We start from the raw sequence: 15024 nt of genomic DNA, 5'->3' as shown, positions 1-15024 counted from the left end.
GCTATATTTTACCAGATACAACTTTCATGAAGTAAATGACAATACTGTAAAATAGAGTTTTGATTGGGATACATTTTGAGATTGTGTTTGAAAATTCACATATTGGATGGGAGCTACACTTTCTCAAAGGCCATTTTTCAACTCCAAGGAGGAGCTAATTATAATTGTAGTTGATAACCCACAAAGGGCAAACATGATCCATGAATCTGGCCAATGCTAACAGTAATAGTAACTATATTTCTGACATTCCCAGGCACTCTTAAGAACAGGTATTAATATTATCAAATTAAATGTCTCTCACAGCGCTTACCTCGAAGTATGAAAGACTGGGCAGGCCTTGATGGGGTTCAGGCTCATTACCTGCTGAAAACAGCAGATGGGAACCCGTAATGAAAAAATCTGGCTAGGTCACAAACAGGCAAAAAACTGACATATGCTTGGAAAATGTAATTTATGCATTCATACTTTTTACAAAATGAACAAAGTGTGCAAGAGAGATCTTGCAACTGCATTGTCATACGTGGGGCCTAGATGTGTGCATCTAGGCAGACGCAGTTTTGAACTTATTATAGACAACTGATAGCTTTTCAAGTAGAGTCAGAAGAAGGAATAGGGAAGATTATAAAGGTGCAGATATTATGAACAGTTTCACCAATCGTGTATTTTTCCACCACAATAATCTATTTTGTTTAATATTATCCTCAATATGTTTCGGTTTACAGTAGTCTATTCCAACAAAGTACACAACATCTCAATATTTGTTATGTATATTTATACCAATCAATTTCCTGTAGGGAAATCCCACTATATTCATTAAAATTAAGTTAAGATATATTTTAGCAAAATAAGGATTACAAATCTCTCCTATCTTTTAAAATGTTCTTATTTGTTCATATATTTCTAGGTCACTAACATACCAATCCCAACCTTTCTTGTAATAAGTAGGGGTGTGTGGAACTCGGGGAGTTTCACTCCACAGAATTTGGTGGAGTTACATGAAAACTCCACAAGATTCCGCAGAGTTTCACAAGTGGGCGGAAATCACCATGTCACACTACTGCGCTGATTTTTAGCACTGCGAGCTTGTTCCACAATGCTAAATCAGCACAAACAGCACCACGTGACCTGTCATCTTTGCTGCAGCTGGAGTAGATATTCTACTCAAGCGGTAGCGTCCTCACCATGAGCTGTCGTGACAGCCCGCGACCACCCGCGTTGTGAAAATCTCAATGGGCGCTCCCCTAGGGCCCGAAAATGGCACCAGGAGATTCCATTTCTCACTTGCGCTTGCAAACCTACCTGGTGAGCCACACGCAAGAAAAAACTCAGCCACACGGCGTTTGACAGACATTTGGCCAGAACTTCGCGTTACAAGTGTAACGCTGAGTGGCCTTACTCCGCGAACTTTGCCACTGGAGTGAAATTAATTGTCCACCCCTAGTAAAAAGGTTAAATTACTTTTCAAAGTTTTGTTACAAAAAACTGGGGTTTCTTTTTACATAGGTGAATAAATTCACAAATAGTTTTGCAGGTGTAATTTAGACTGAAATATGCCATGGCATATTCATGCGCATAGATGAACCTCTCAGTTTAAAACACACCTAAATACAGACTGTAAGTGGCATTCACATGTAAAAGCGCACAAATTTCCTACTTCTGCATGCATACCATGTTGAGTGCATTCAGAGCACTCAATTGGGGATGAGAAAAGAAGGGAAAGTCAGTATGGTTAGAGTACCACACTCCTATGTGAAATGCTTTTAAACTAGGTAAACACTTTTAAATTATGACCATGAGTAGATATAAATTACACATGTTTTATTTACTTGTATTCCTGCAAGTGGTTTTCTGTTGCCTCTGTCCTTCACCCAGCTATGCTTTTCCCTCTCCTCTCCTGTAGTGGGAATCATTCTGGGCCTGATGCAGTGGCTAGATCGTCATGCTGACTACCCACTGTCACCCAATACTTTAGTCATATTCGCCATCAGCCCACTTCAGTCCGTCTAAAGCCTGTGATCCATTTATTCCACCAGATAGGAAAAACTCCAATGTTTGTGATGTGTACAGAATGCTGCATTTTCATCAACTTGAAATTTGAACACTTCTGATGATTTATGTTTTTTCATGTTAAATTCGAATTGTTTTTCTAACACTTGGTTTTTATTATATTTAGGGTGACCAAGGACAGAGAGGACCAATTGGTGAGCTGGGTCCAAAGGGTAACACTGTAAGTTTATAAGAGCGCTCAATCCAGGCAAAAACTGTAAATTTTATCTTATCTTGAAAACGTTTATTAAACACCTAGCAATGATACCTTGAGCCTGAGATATTTGTATTTGTCAGTATGTAATACAGAGATCAATGAAAACCAATACTTTAATGCAAAGGAAACTTCAGAACAGAAAATTAATGTTTTCTTCCACTTAACTGAAGTGTTGTGGGCTACATTTCTGATACTTTGGTATGGGAAGCCAGAGGAAAGATAATTTTCTAAATAACCATGCAGCATATATTTCCTCCATTTAACTGGAAGCAAACAGTTTGTTTGCTAAGAAGTGAGAGATGGCAGACTTTAGGGAAAGGCATGCTTACAAGAAAACAATGGGGCCTTCTCTGATGAACCACATTTACCAGACTGGTTGGTGAAAAATCATTAATCAGTTTCAATGAGTGAAATTTATACTATTTTTTTGCGAAAGCATGACTCGTGCATTTCAACTGAGTAATGTACTTTTCTGAAAAAGGAGTGAACAATTTCTAGGGCACTACTCATTTACATTAAACATACATTTTGATTGCATGTGGCAGACTTACTTTTACTTGAGTAAATGAATGTGGTATTGTTTGACTTGACCCTCTCTGCAGGGTCATTCCAAACATTTTGTCATCACCCCTTCTATTCATCATTGCAGCCTGCCAGCCGTTTGAACTTGCCATTTCGACCTAGCAAAATTACCCTTTTGCAAAGCCTAAACCTTCATTTTTAAGACATGCAAGCCACCCCTGTGGTAGGCCTACAAGGCCTACATCCACTATAAGATAGCACTGTGTTACCTTATTGCAATTAATTAATGATAGCTTTTAATTGGGAGGAGGTGGGAAAGTTGAGTGAGTTTGGTGTCTTAAGATTTGTAATTTAAAATCCTCTTTAATGGTAAAGTCGAATTTTAAGTCACAATTCTGAAAATGCCACTTTTAGAAAGTTGGCATTTCTTTGTCCTATATCAAAAAAAGAGAGGGGGGACCAGGAGCTGGTTAATGGTCCAGTGCCTATGCTCCGAGAAGTCAATAGGGTAATCACTAGAAGGCACTGTTCCAGGGTCGGTATGGTTGAAAGTCAACCAAGACCAGACCTCAACAAGAAGCAAAAAAAGAAAAAGAGATAGATCTATGGGTTTTTGGTCTAGGGTGAAGTACTCTGGATGGGGGGAGACAGCAAAAGTGTCTCTTGTTGCCCTCACACATCCCGAGGGATGTCATGCTTCATCATCGGGCGGTGCTCCTCGTCGGGCCGGCGGTGCAATGCCCTACGGGTCCCCCGAAGGGTCTCTTTAGCGGAGATCGTTTAGAGAGCTGCCGATGGGTGCATGCGGGTATGTGGAGGGGGAGTAGTGATGAGGGTAGTGTGTGCAAGGATAAAAATACCTAAGGGTTACCTGGGAGGCTATTTTAATAAGACGGTACCCTTGGTACAATAAAAATCGTGAAAAAAATGTGTTACTTGTCAAGACGTTATGTGTCTGTGGTAACTGGAAATAAAGGTCAAATTGACCATTTGACCCTTATTTCCAGTTACCACAGACACATAACGTCTTGACAAGTAACACATTTTTTTCACGATTTTTATTGTACCAAGGGTACCGTCTTATTAAAATAGCCTCCCAGGTAACCCTTAGGTATTTTTATCCTTGCACACACTACCCTCATCACTACTCCCCCTCCACATACCCGCATGCACCCATCGGCAGCTCTCTAAACGATCTCCGCTAAAGAGACCCTTCGGGGGACCCGTAGGGCATTGCACCACCGGCCCGACGAGGAGCACCGCCCGATGATGAAGCATGACATCCCTCGGGGTGTGTGAGGGCAACAAGAGACACTTTTGCTGTCTCCCCCCATCCAGAGTACTTCACCCTAGACCAAAAACCCATAGATCTATCTCTTTTTCTTTTTTTGCTTCTTGTTGAGGTCTGGTCTTGGTTGACTTTCAACCATACCGACCCTGGAACAGTGCCTTCTAGTGATTACCCTATTTCTTTGTCCTAACCATTTGGTGCCAGCCGTCTGTATCCTGGGTCCCATTACTAGTTACAGCTGACAGTTGATCATTTTGTATTACTGTCAGATAGTGAGACAAATGGGGAATAGGTGTTGTCAGGATGGCCCCATCTCTGTCAGGATGAGGGAGAGGAGCTGTCACCTGTCACACTTGCACAGCACAGCACAAAGACTCTGACTCAGCACACTTACAAAGGGTTTCACATTAGCCTTTTGTGCCCCTAGACATGCTGAGGGCAGGGAGGAAGGAAATTCCAGATACCTCTGTAAGGGGAGGACTATAGAAGCCTCTCCAAAATCAAAGTGGGTACCAGGTATAAATAGTGGACCCTCAGACCCAACTCTTCAGATCACTTCTGGACCTGTGGGAGACTCAGAAGAAGGAATACCCTGCTGCAAGAAGGACTGCTCTGCTACCCTGCTGTACAGCTGCTTTGCTTCCCTGGGGTGTTCGTGAGCAGGGCTGGACCTCCACTTTGAATCCAAGACCACCAGAGTGACTCCAAGGATTAGCTGGCTGGCCTCCTGATCAGAGCCTCAGTGACAGAAAAGGCTCCAACCATCCTGAACCTTGGATCTCCACTCTGCCTGCCATGAGTCCTAGCCCTCCTAGTTGGGCCCCTCTGGTCTTGGACCCCTGGAAGTGGGACTAAAGGTGCTCTGCCAGCCCACCTGTGGGCTTCACCAAAACTGACGAAGTGTGGCGCAATCTCAATACAGCCTGGCAGCTCCGCATCGCAACTGCCACAGTGTGCAAGCCTGCATCGCAGCCCTTCCAGCTCCTTATTGGACCCGACACTGTCACTGTGCAGCGCTCCACGTACTGAAGATACAGTCATGAGCAAGCCTAACTAAGTCTTTGTATCTGGCCCATGCACCATTGCAGTCGGTCAGACCTTGTGACTTTATCCTGATCCGGCCCAATCAGATATTCACAGTTGCTGTTTTGTGCTTTTAAGCACTATTTTTACCCAAACCTTTAAAATTGCATTTATCTGGTTCTACTGGATGGATGTTTGGATTTTTGATGTCAATTTATTAAAATGCACTCTATTTTTACAAATTGGTAGACCCATAATTCCCCTAAGGTAAGAAAATAGTTCAGCTCCACTGCTGCCAAAGTTATCAGTAGTATGCGGTGATAGGCCATTTAAAAAATGGCAGATGAGTAAAGGATCATGGAGATTGAAGAGAGTTCAAGTTAGACTGAGATGATGAAGTTGGAGTTATAAGTGCTGTCTATGTGGGGTGCTTTAGTTTAATTGGAATGACAGCACTTTTGAAAGGTTGCTAGTGGCAACATGCTGAGTTGTCAATTAAAGACCAGTCATTCAAGGGTTCTAGAAAAGAAGGGGAGGTTTGAGGCAGAGTGGTGATTTTAGAGGTGGAGAAGCCTTTGGATACACCTTTTCATCTGGGATAAAGTATTGGTTTTATTCATGTAGGATAGAGACCAGAGTTTAAGTATAATATGAAGTCGTAGTTGTAATGAGAATTGTATGTAGGAAAGGGTTTCAATGATTTAGTGAACAAAGGGATGAATGATGGCCTTTCTGAGATTCCACATTAATCTCCTGAATCCAAATGCAGTTGTAGAAATGATACAGGCTACAGAAATGGTCCCCAAATGAGTGTGCTCCTGGTACCACAGTCAGACTAAACACAGGTTTATCGCACACCTAAAGTAACCTTAAAATAGAATCTGTGGGCTTTTTATTCTTTCATCGGAGCACACTAGCTAAGAAAAGCTATGAAAAGCACCTTTTCACTTTCCTGTAAAAATATATATATGTAGACCGGCTTTAACCTGTGTTGAACATGGTCTGTGAACTCTGCTTGATTTTGTTTTCTCACACATTCTTAAAAAGTAAGACAAATCCTGTCACCAGTGATATTTTCATCTTTTATGGGCATTCTTTTGTACTTCCCTGATGATCCATCAGTTTAACACACTGATTCTACTGAATTTCCCATCATCTGTATTGCTGGGTATAGTAAAGGGGTATGGTGAATATGAAATTGTGCACCATGTCATTTCCTGCATAAATATGAATTTGCTGTAATCAACACATAATCCAATATTCACTGCATAAGTTGCAGATTTCAGAAAAAATAGTTTCTGGCTCAAACGGATCAAAGTTATCAACAATTGTTGTTAACTGGTCAACTCTGTAATTAGCCATTTAGCTAGGGGCCAATGTTGCCCAGGTAGTGTACAAATCTCCAATTAATGGACTGGCGAAGGATTTCTGTCTGCAGCAGGAAACAAAGACCATAAATACTTAAATCTAATTGAAACAAGGTAAACAGAAGGATTTCTTCTTTAGCAGTAATGTCTTTATTTCACTATTAAAACAAATTCATCTACACATTCTAGACAATTTTCTCATAGTTTCAGTTATTTCAATAGGGTTCCCAGCCTATAGAATTATTGCAAAAATATGGTATCTTTTTTTACGGTCCCATGCCTTGAATACTAAAATACTTCCTCATGTAGTATATTGTTTTTCAGAGCTGTTTTTATTGGAAAGAAGTGCTAAATGATTCCCAAAAGTATAGCCCTGTGTTATGATACCACTATAATAACAAGGGCACTTCTTTATAAATATGCATTTATTTATTCTGTCCTCAGACCAAATCTCATCTTTGACTTGTCTTTCCTTAATAGGGTGCTCAAGGTCCGAGAGGAATAACAGGAATGCCAGGTTCTAAAGGAGAAGGTGTAAGTTGAGACGATTTTAAATTAGTTTCCTCAGATGTTTTGTTTTCTTTGCAAACAATGCAGAAGTCACACTCTTCAATTAACTAGTGATAATTTCTCTACTCAGGGTTTGCCAGGAGTTGATGGTCGTGATGGGATCCCTGGACTACCAGGCTCCAAGGTAGGATATTTTTCTGAGTAAATGACTATGGCCACCAAATGTATGGGCTAGTTGAATCAAACACCTTTCTATTATAGGATGTACTGTAATGGCTCCTTAACAGAAACATCATGTCACTCCCCCCTGCTTAAACTCTGTGTGTAGGTCCGTAATTTAGATATTTCTTCTGTGGAATCTTTGTCCAAAATTGTTTTTTTTTCTGATGCAGCATTCTAGCCTACCATTCAAGGTCTTCTACCCACATCGCACATTTTTCTTGCTTTTGTTAATTAACAAGGAACGCCTAGTGTCCTCTTACAAGAGTGCTCTTAAACTATGTGGGTGCCTGCAGTAGGACATGCTAAAATGTGAGATTGCAAATGTGTGAGTAGATTAAACCAGAGGTTGCAATGAGTGTTAAAAATAGATTTTGTTTGTATTATGTTTTCCAAAGTCTCTCACTCAGTTATTAATATGTGCAAAGCTACCTTGTTTTAAATTATATGTGCCCCAGATATATATGTACTTTTGCAAATTAGTATGACTGTGGATATACATAGTTAACAATAATCTGAGCGACACGTTGGTGTCTATGCCCTGGGTAGCTTAGTACCATATGCTAGGGACTGATAAGGATACCCCAGTATCCAATCTGGAGTGTACTCAACACAACAATTTAGAGAGAAAGCAGATAGACTCGGGTCCTAATTAGCAGGATCTCAGTCAGACTAGTCAAAATACAGCTTAGAACCAGGCAAAAAGTGGGGTAACCATAGAAGTAGATCCTACTTTCCTACACTCATGGAGCTAATGATCTAGTTAGAATCTTAAACATGTTGATGAAGATATTGCAGTCAATCATTGCTTAAATCAACAGGAATCATTTGGGTCTGTGGTTGCGTGCAGCAATTCAACTGACATCTCACAAATTCTTGCCCAGCCTTACATGTGGGATGATAGGAGTTCAACAAGCTCCCATCAATGCAATACTAGCCATTGCTTTCCTTTACCTTCTTTTGTTCTATACCAATCCACCCAATCGCCCTCTCTTATGATGAGCCAGCTTTAAATTGTGCATTTTTGTATTTGACATGGTAAGAGTAGAGCAAATTCCACTCCCCGTACTATTGTGCTCTCAAAAAACATGATTTCTTGTGTGTATCATGTTTGGCCAGTGTTACATGCAAATAAAGCTAGGTTGCATTTGGTAAATTTCAGTTAAGGATGACTACAAATGTGTTGAAATCGAACCACAGTCTCTTTAACATTTTAAGCAAAATTGGGTACAGAAGGAACCCTGGGGAACCCTGATTTGCCCCCCTTCCCTGTTAATTAACTTTGTAATAATCCACAATGACTGTCTGTTATCAAGTGCAAAGAAAAGATTTCACTAAACTTATAGTACTTTGCCTTGCTCTAGCCCCTGCCTATGCCACCCATCACCTAGCAGCTGGGGAAAGTGAGCATTTGCATTTTGGACAGAAGGTCCGCACACTCATGCAAGGCTCCAGTTTCATACTGTCCATAATCTGGATCCCAGGTAGCAATTGCACCCCCAGTCCTTCATATACATGGAAGGTACACAATGGAAGGAATGCAGTCAGTCAATAATCATTCTTGTTTAATCATTTTGAAATCTTAATTGCCATTTAATGGAGATTGTGGAAGAACAGGGATGGTTGGACATGTCACAGTTCGCATTCCCGAAACATCATGGAACTGAAACTGCACTGGTGTTGGCCACGGGCTTTATTAGGCTACTAGTGGATAAAGGGCAGGGTGTCGCTTTGATCCTGTTGGATCTGTCCACGGCCTTAGAAACCATCTCCCTATCCCTGCTGACTGAATGCCTACGGGAAATGGGTATCTCAACTAGGGCTTTGAAACTACTGTCTTCCTTTCTTAAGGCTAAATTCCAAAGTAAGATGCTGAACCAATTTCAGCTGGTATTGTTCTCCTTGCCATGTAGGGTTAAGTAGGGTTCATCCTGGAGCTGTACGCTCTTTAACCTTTATGTTTCCCCACTTGCCAGGATCATCCATTCCTATGGGCTACAAGCCGTCTTGTACACCGACAACACCCAGATCATTGAGTCGATTTCCAAGAACACGGCAGCCACTGTAGCTAATTTCTCCCACTACATTACAGCTGCAGCAGGATGAATGGAAAGAAACTTCCTGAAGCTCAATGGGGATAAGACCAAGGTGCTGTTATGCAGAACGCAAGTCTCCATCTGGAACAATTGGAGGCTGGACACACTAGGCACCTTGCCTGTTCAAACACAGAGGGTCAAGAATCTAGGGCTGATCCTGGACAGTGAGCTGTCACTGGACGGACAGGTTAACTGTACCACTGTAATGTTTCTGGCTTATAAGAAGGATGAAGAAGATCTTCCCTTTTATTCCCTTTTCGGCATGGAAACAGATGGCCCTTGTGCTGGCTATGTCCAGAATTTATTATTGTAATGCGCTCCCTCTGGGCACTAAGAACAATACCCAAGCTAAATTGCAGGTAGTGCAGAATGCGCTGGCTAGGGTCACCCTGGACATTCCCAAATGTCTGTCAATCTCCATCGGACTACACGATCTTCATTGGCTCCCTATAAAAAAGCGCATCACATTCAAGGCCCTTTGTATAGTAGACAAATCCCTTCATCAGGCCAGTCCGTTGGAATTTATTCCATTGGTATATCCTGGAGATATATCTTTGCTCAGCTCATCTTAATCTGGTCACTATGCCCAGAGTCTGGAAGAAGAGATGGGGAGCCAGAGCTTTCTCAGTCTCTGCAGCCAGACTGTGGAACTCACTTCCTCATTCTCTGACTTCAATCAAAGTGCATTCGCCTTTTAGGAAAGCCCTAAAAACTTGGTTGTTCTTATAGAGATACTTAGCAATCTTTGTAAACTCGGGTAAGCTACTTCTGGGCTGAATTGGAGTGCAGTGACTGCAGTGATGCCTTCGGGCATGTGCTGCTCTTCATACATTTTGGTCAAATGAAATCAAAATACACAAAAAATTATTATGTAAAATCAAACATGTGCTACTTTTTAATCTGCTCTGCTCACACCATTAGTATTTGTAGTGATCTGGATCACATAAACTTCCCTATCTGTTTATAATTGATCATGTATTTTGTATGTATTATTTGTATGTATCACTCTGTGATTATTTCATATGCGTTCTATGTTGTTTAGGGGGAGGCAGGAAAAGTCGGTGCTCCAGGTGAATCCGGACTTCAGGGATTGCCAGTATGTATCATTCACCTTTATCTGTGCTAGCACCATAATTCTTTTATTATTGTATACAATAAACATGGGCAGTCTGTTAAATGCTCACCACAGCTGTTCACAAATGCTACTTCTGGAAGTACTTACTGCAGTAAGTTGGGTCGTGCCACATGTGATTTATGTATACTGTCCCTGTACTGAATTATTTTGAGGTGTTTGTTAGCAAAGATCACATCTTAAATCTTTAGTCTCGAAACTTAAAACCAGTAGTACTGGGCAAATTACAACGTAGATGTAGCTTTATAAGTATTTATAAAGCAGGTGCTAACAAGTAAACATTTCTTGGTGCTAAAAAGAGAGAACAAGGGGGCATATTATCAAGACAGGTGATAAAATTATCGCTGCTTTAGCACTGCCGCTAAAACGGCGATAATGGGCTTGATAATGTGCTCTATGGAATTCCAATTGAAGCTCATGTTAGATGTCCTTCACATCTAACATGGGCTTCAATTGGAATTCCATAGAGCATATTATCAAGCCCATTATCGCCGTTTTAGCGGCAGTTTTCTGCCGCTAAAGTGGCGATAATTTTATCTCTTGTCTTGATAATATGCCCCAAGATTCTGAAAGTTTGTATAGGTGTGGTACCACAACATTGTTGCATAAATATAATCTGACAAAAAGGTCGTGTGATGAATTTTCTGTACAAACATATCTCCCCATCGGAACTAATAACATATATATATATTTAAATTATATTTATGCCAGAATATTTTTGTCAGGTGAGAAACAGGCAAAGACGTTCTGACATACAACCGTTTGTCTATAACCCCGGAAATTGTGTATCCTGATAATAGCTAAGATTTAATGGTTTTCAGATATTAATAGTTTACACTAGTCTCACTGTGGCACAGAGTTCCAGAGAAAGATGACCAGAACTCCAAAAGCTTAGCCACCAGTGTGGGTCAGCTTCAATTTAGACAGAAATGGCCTATGGTCACCTTTGGAATGAAGTGCACATATTTAGTTGATATCTAAGGATTTTGTCTGCAGGAAACCTGGGACCATACTTGTATACTATTTTGCACATAAAAGATTATTTTGACCTTGACGTGTTCATCTTTGAAAGGCCGTGCAGTGCTTACTTGTGTACAGGTATAGCTGCAGGATTTCAATGTTATTGCAGGACTGTGATCTTGTGAGGAATGGAAGAAAGAAGTGGGTGAGGTATAGGGTGTGGAGGTGGAAGATGTCTAGGTTAGACAAAATATGTATCTCAGCCTCAAAGATGAAGCTGGTATTGATCAACAGAAATGCGTTTTTTACTATGAATGAAAACCTAGGCTGACTTTTGCCATTCAGCTTTTAACACTGTTTTTACTTTATTATCTTTAGTATATTATTTCTTTATACTCAAAGAATCTAGCACTAATTCACAGTCTACCTATGTAGCTTTTATGAAAGAAGTTTGACACTTGGGCAGTCAACTGTATGACTAATAATATATTTTACTTTACATGCATGATTTGCCCCCTTCCAAATAGTGCATGCTTTCAGAAAAGTCTCTCACTGCACAGAGATGTACCACATAGATGTCCTCTAGTGCTTACTCCTAGGCCAACTTGTTTTATTACTGCTGCATTCACACTTATGACACTGTTTACTCTGATTTCAACATTCTCAGTGTCCTGACCCTTATTTTAACTTTTACTCCCACACCAGCATTTACTTTTATGGCCGCTATATTTCATAACTGGTATTCATACTTTTACCTTTAATCCTCTAAATATCTCACCTATGCGCTACTATTTCAACTACTGCTATGTTATTCTATTACATTAGTCTTTACTCTTAAATAAATTTGTTTTAATCCCTAAGGAATATAGACAGCATGCTTGGCAGTTCTAGAGTTACTGACACTTCAATAAATAATAATAATAAATAACCTTGAATTTGTAAAGCGCACAGCTACCTCCAAAGTGGTTTCCCGGCGCTGGGGGCTCTTGGGAAGATTAAGCGGTTTATTGCCCAGAGTCACATGGTGCTGGGCTGACCTGCCGCCGGGGATCAAACCGTGAACCCTATGGTCTGGAGTCAGGTACCCTAGCCGCTGTGCCACACCTCTTCAATCTCATTTAAGTTATTTTTTGGCAGAATTAGTATTTACAATATGGGTGGCGTCAATCAGGTACTTTAATTTAATTTAATATCCATCCTTTTCTGTTTCTATTTTTAGGGAATTCCTGGAAGTCCAGGAGCAAAGGGCGCCGGTGGAGAGAAGGTAAATATTGCCACTTATTGTTAAGCCTCATATCAGATGCATTGAAACTGCATGTCTTGAAAGACTACCTGCACAGATCCAATGTATAGAAGAAGGTACTATATTATATGTTTGCTACAAAACCCGTAGACAGGCACATATATAAATGTAAGGTCACATTTACAAGCTGCTGCTCTGTGTTGCATCAAAAGAAGCGAGCAGGACAGTGCCCTATCTACTCCCATATGACACTGTTGCTCTCCTCCCCTGGGCTGGCACACAGGGCCGGACTGGGAACCAAAACCGGCCCTGGCAAAGTGCTCGGCAGGTCCCCCGGGGCTTGGGGGTGCCACCGAGCTCTTTGCTAGGGCCGTTTTTCGGCCGATTTTGTTACAGGGCCGATTTTGCAGCTATGCTGCAAAAACGACCCTGTAACAAAAACGAACCCCAGGGGCCCAAAACCGGCCCCCAACCGTGCGGCGCACCGGGGGATTGCCCAGTGCCCGGTGCCCGCTACGGCCAGTCCGGTTCTGCTGGCACACTTTAGCAGCCAAGCGCCAAATATATGGTTTGCACCATAGTGCAAGGGCGTGTTCATCATGAACCTACTAGGTTTTGTACCATTTTGTACGATGAAGTTGACCTTGTAGTACACAATTATATGCTTACATATAATAAAAAAACGTTTTTAAGTATGTTAAGTGTGTTGCAAATTACAGTACAAAGTCGGATAAGTTTGTAGACGAAAAATATTTTTTCCATTACACTTGCTTCAAGGGGGTATACATTATTGTCATAAAGCTATGTCTACCTTTTTACAGTAGATTGGGTTTAGTGTCAAAATCCCTGAAAACACAGGAGATAAATGTTATTCCCAGTTTAATGTTTTTGATTGATACGTTGCTTGGTTATTTGTATTAGTTGGTTTATGCTTTGTGTGTTTTTCTGGAAAATCAACATCTTAGTTTTCAGTTTAATTATTTTATATTACATCAGTTGAAAGAGTTTTTCAGTGTGTTAGGGCTGCTTTCTGTTGGGGATTTGAGTACCAGATTGTCTGCATGAAGCACAGTAGCGGCCTGTGCAGAGAGTGCCGTGGGTCGGTGAGGCGGGGTGGGGGAGGGGTAGGGTCAGGGTAGTAAACTCCGACTCACGGCCGACCGGAGTAATGCAAAGAAATAAATATATAAAACAAATTTCATTGCGCGCGCTGAAACGCATTTGGCGTTTCAGCGCACGCAATGAAATTCGTTTTATTTATTTACATTACTCCGGTCGGCCGTGAGCTGGAATTTACTACCCCCCGACCTGCCCCTGCCCCACCCCGCCCTACCGCCCCAGGACACTCCCTGCACGGGCCGCTACTGATGAAGCAGCCAGTTTATATGTGTACCTTCTCTTGATAGTCTAGTCTGTGAGCTGGTGATTCTTGTAGTATGCTTGTTAGGCCATTCATGTGCCTATTCAACAGAGATGAGTGTATGTGGCAACCAGGGCCGGAATGGGAACCGAAACCAGTTGTGACAAACCGCCCTGCCGTCCGAGCTGTTTTCTATGGACGGTTTTAGCCAATTTTCTTACAGGGGGCCGATATTGCTGGCCCCCGGTAACAAAAGCGGCCCCCGAGAGGCCCAAATCAGGTCTCCACCTTGCCAACCCACCAGCGAAATGCCCGGTGCCCTCTATGGCCTGTCTGGCCCTGGGGGCAACATGCTTCATTCAATGTTGTTGCTTTAATGGTTCTGTGTTTTTTTGTCTTACTGTATATTTTGTACGAAGTTGCGTATTTCAAAATGACTTTACAAGTAAAATTTGTTCATGCATCTATCACTTTGTATTTGACAGGACCATGATTTAAAAATAAAATATCCGTCCTGATGAAGCAGCATGAAGTACATACATAGTAGTTTAAATAAATCTATCCTTTGTAAGATCACATTAAAGTAATTGCAAGCGGTAAATACTGTTTCAGTGCACCAACGATTTCAAAGCCGTTGCTTTATCTAAACTGAAACTGTTATTTGTGAACAATACACTTTTTTGGTGAATTATATTTTTCTCTAAACTAAGCCACACAGAATCTAGGGCTATCACCACACTATAATGTACCTCATCATATTGGTATCTAAAGGAGCAAAGGTGAGATTTCATATGTTCCTAATTATCGGGTCAAGAAACAAAATATTTGAACATCTCTGAATGAATAGGTAGCCTTGCCTTGCGTACAATGGTGCAAGGGTGCCTGCTTTGCAGGCAGGATTATTTTTGTGCAGGAAGGTACACCTTCATGCACAAAAACAGTCCTTAGAAAGAGGGAACAACAGTGAGAAATAAAGATTAAAACAAGGAAAAATAAATATATTTTTCCTCGTTGCGCTTTCGCAGGGAAGATATTTCT

At 41.2% G+C, this 15024-nt stretch overlaps 1 protein-coding gene across 1 annotated transcript in view; it reads left to right on the top strand.

The window, feature by feature from the left end:
* COL9A1 (collagen type IX alpha 1 chain) overlaps positions 1 to 15024 on the top strand; it is a 377557-nt gene that overhangs the window by 261092 nt on the left and 101441 nt on the right. The window contains exons 22-26 of the mRNA XM_085610911.1: positions 2174 to 2227; positions 6947 to 7000; positions 7107 to 7160; positions 10334 to 10387; positions 12603 to 12647. Coding sequence (XP_085467037.1) covers positions 2174 to 2227; positions 6947 to 7000; positions 7107 to 7160; positions 10334 to 10387; positions 12603 to 12647 — 261 coding nt within the window. The remainder of the gene's footprint in view (positions 1 to 2173; positions 2228 to 6946; positions 7001 to 7106; positions 7161 to 10333; positions 10388 to 12602; positions 12648 to 15024) is intronic.

This window comes from Triturus cristatus, chromosome 6, assembly GCF_964204655.1.
Source record: "Triturus cristatus chromosome 6, aTriCri1.1, whole genome shotgun sequence".
In the NCBI taxonomy this organism is placed as follows: domain Eukaryota; kingdom Metazoa; phylum Chordata; class Amphibia; order Caudata; family Salamandridae; genus Triturus; species Triturus cristatus.
This window is presented reverse-complemented; position numbering and strand designations above follow the sequence as displayed.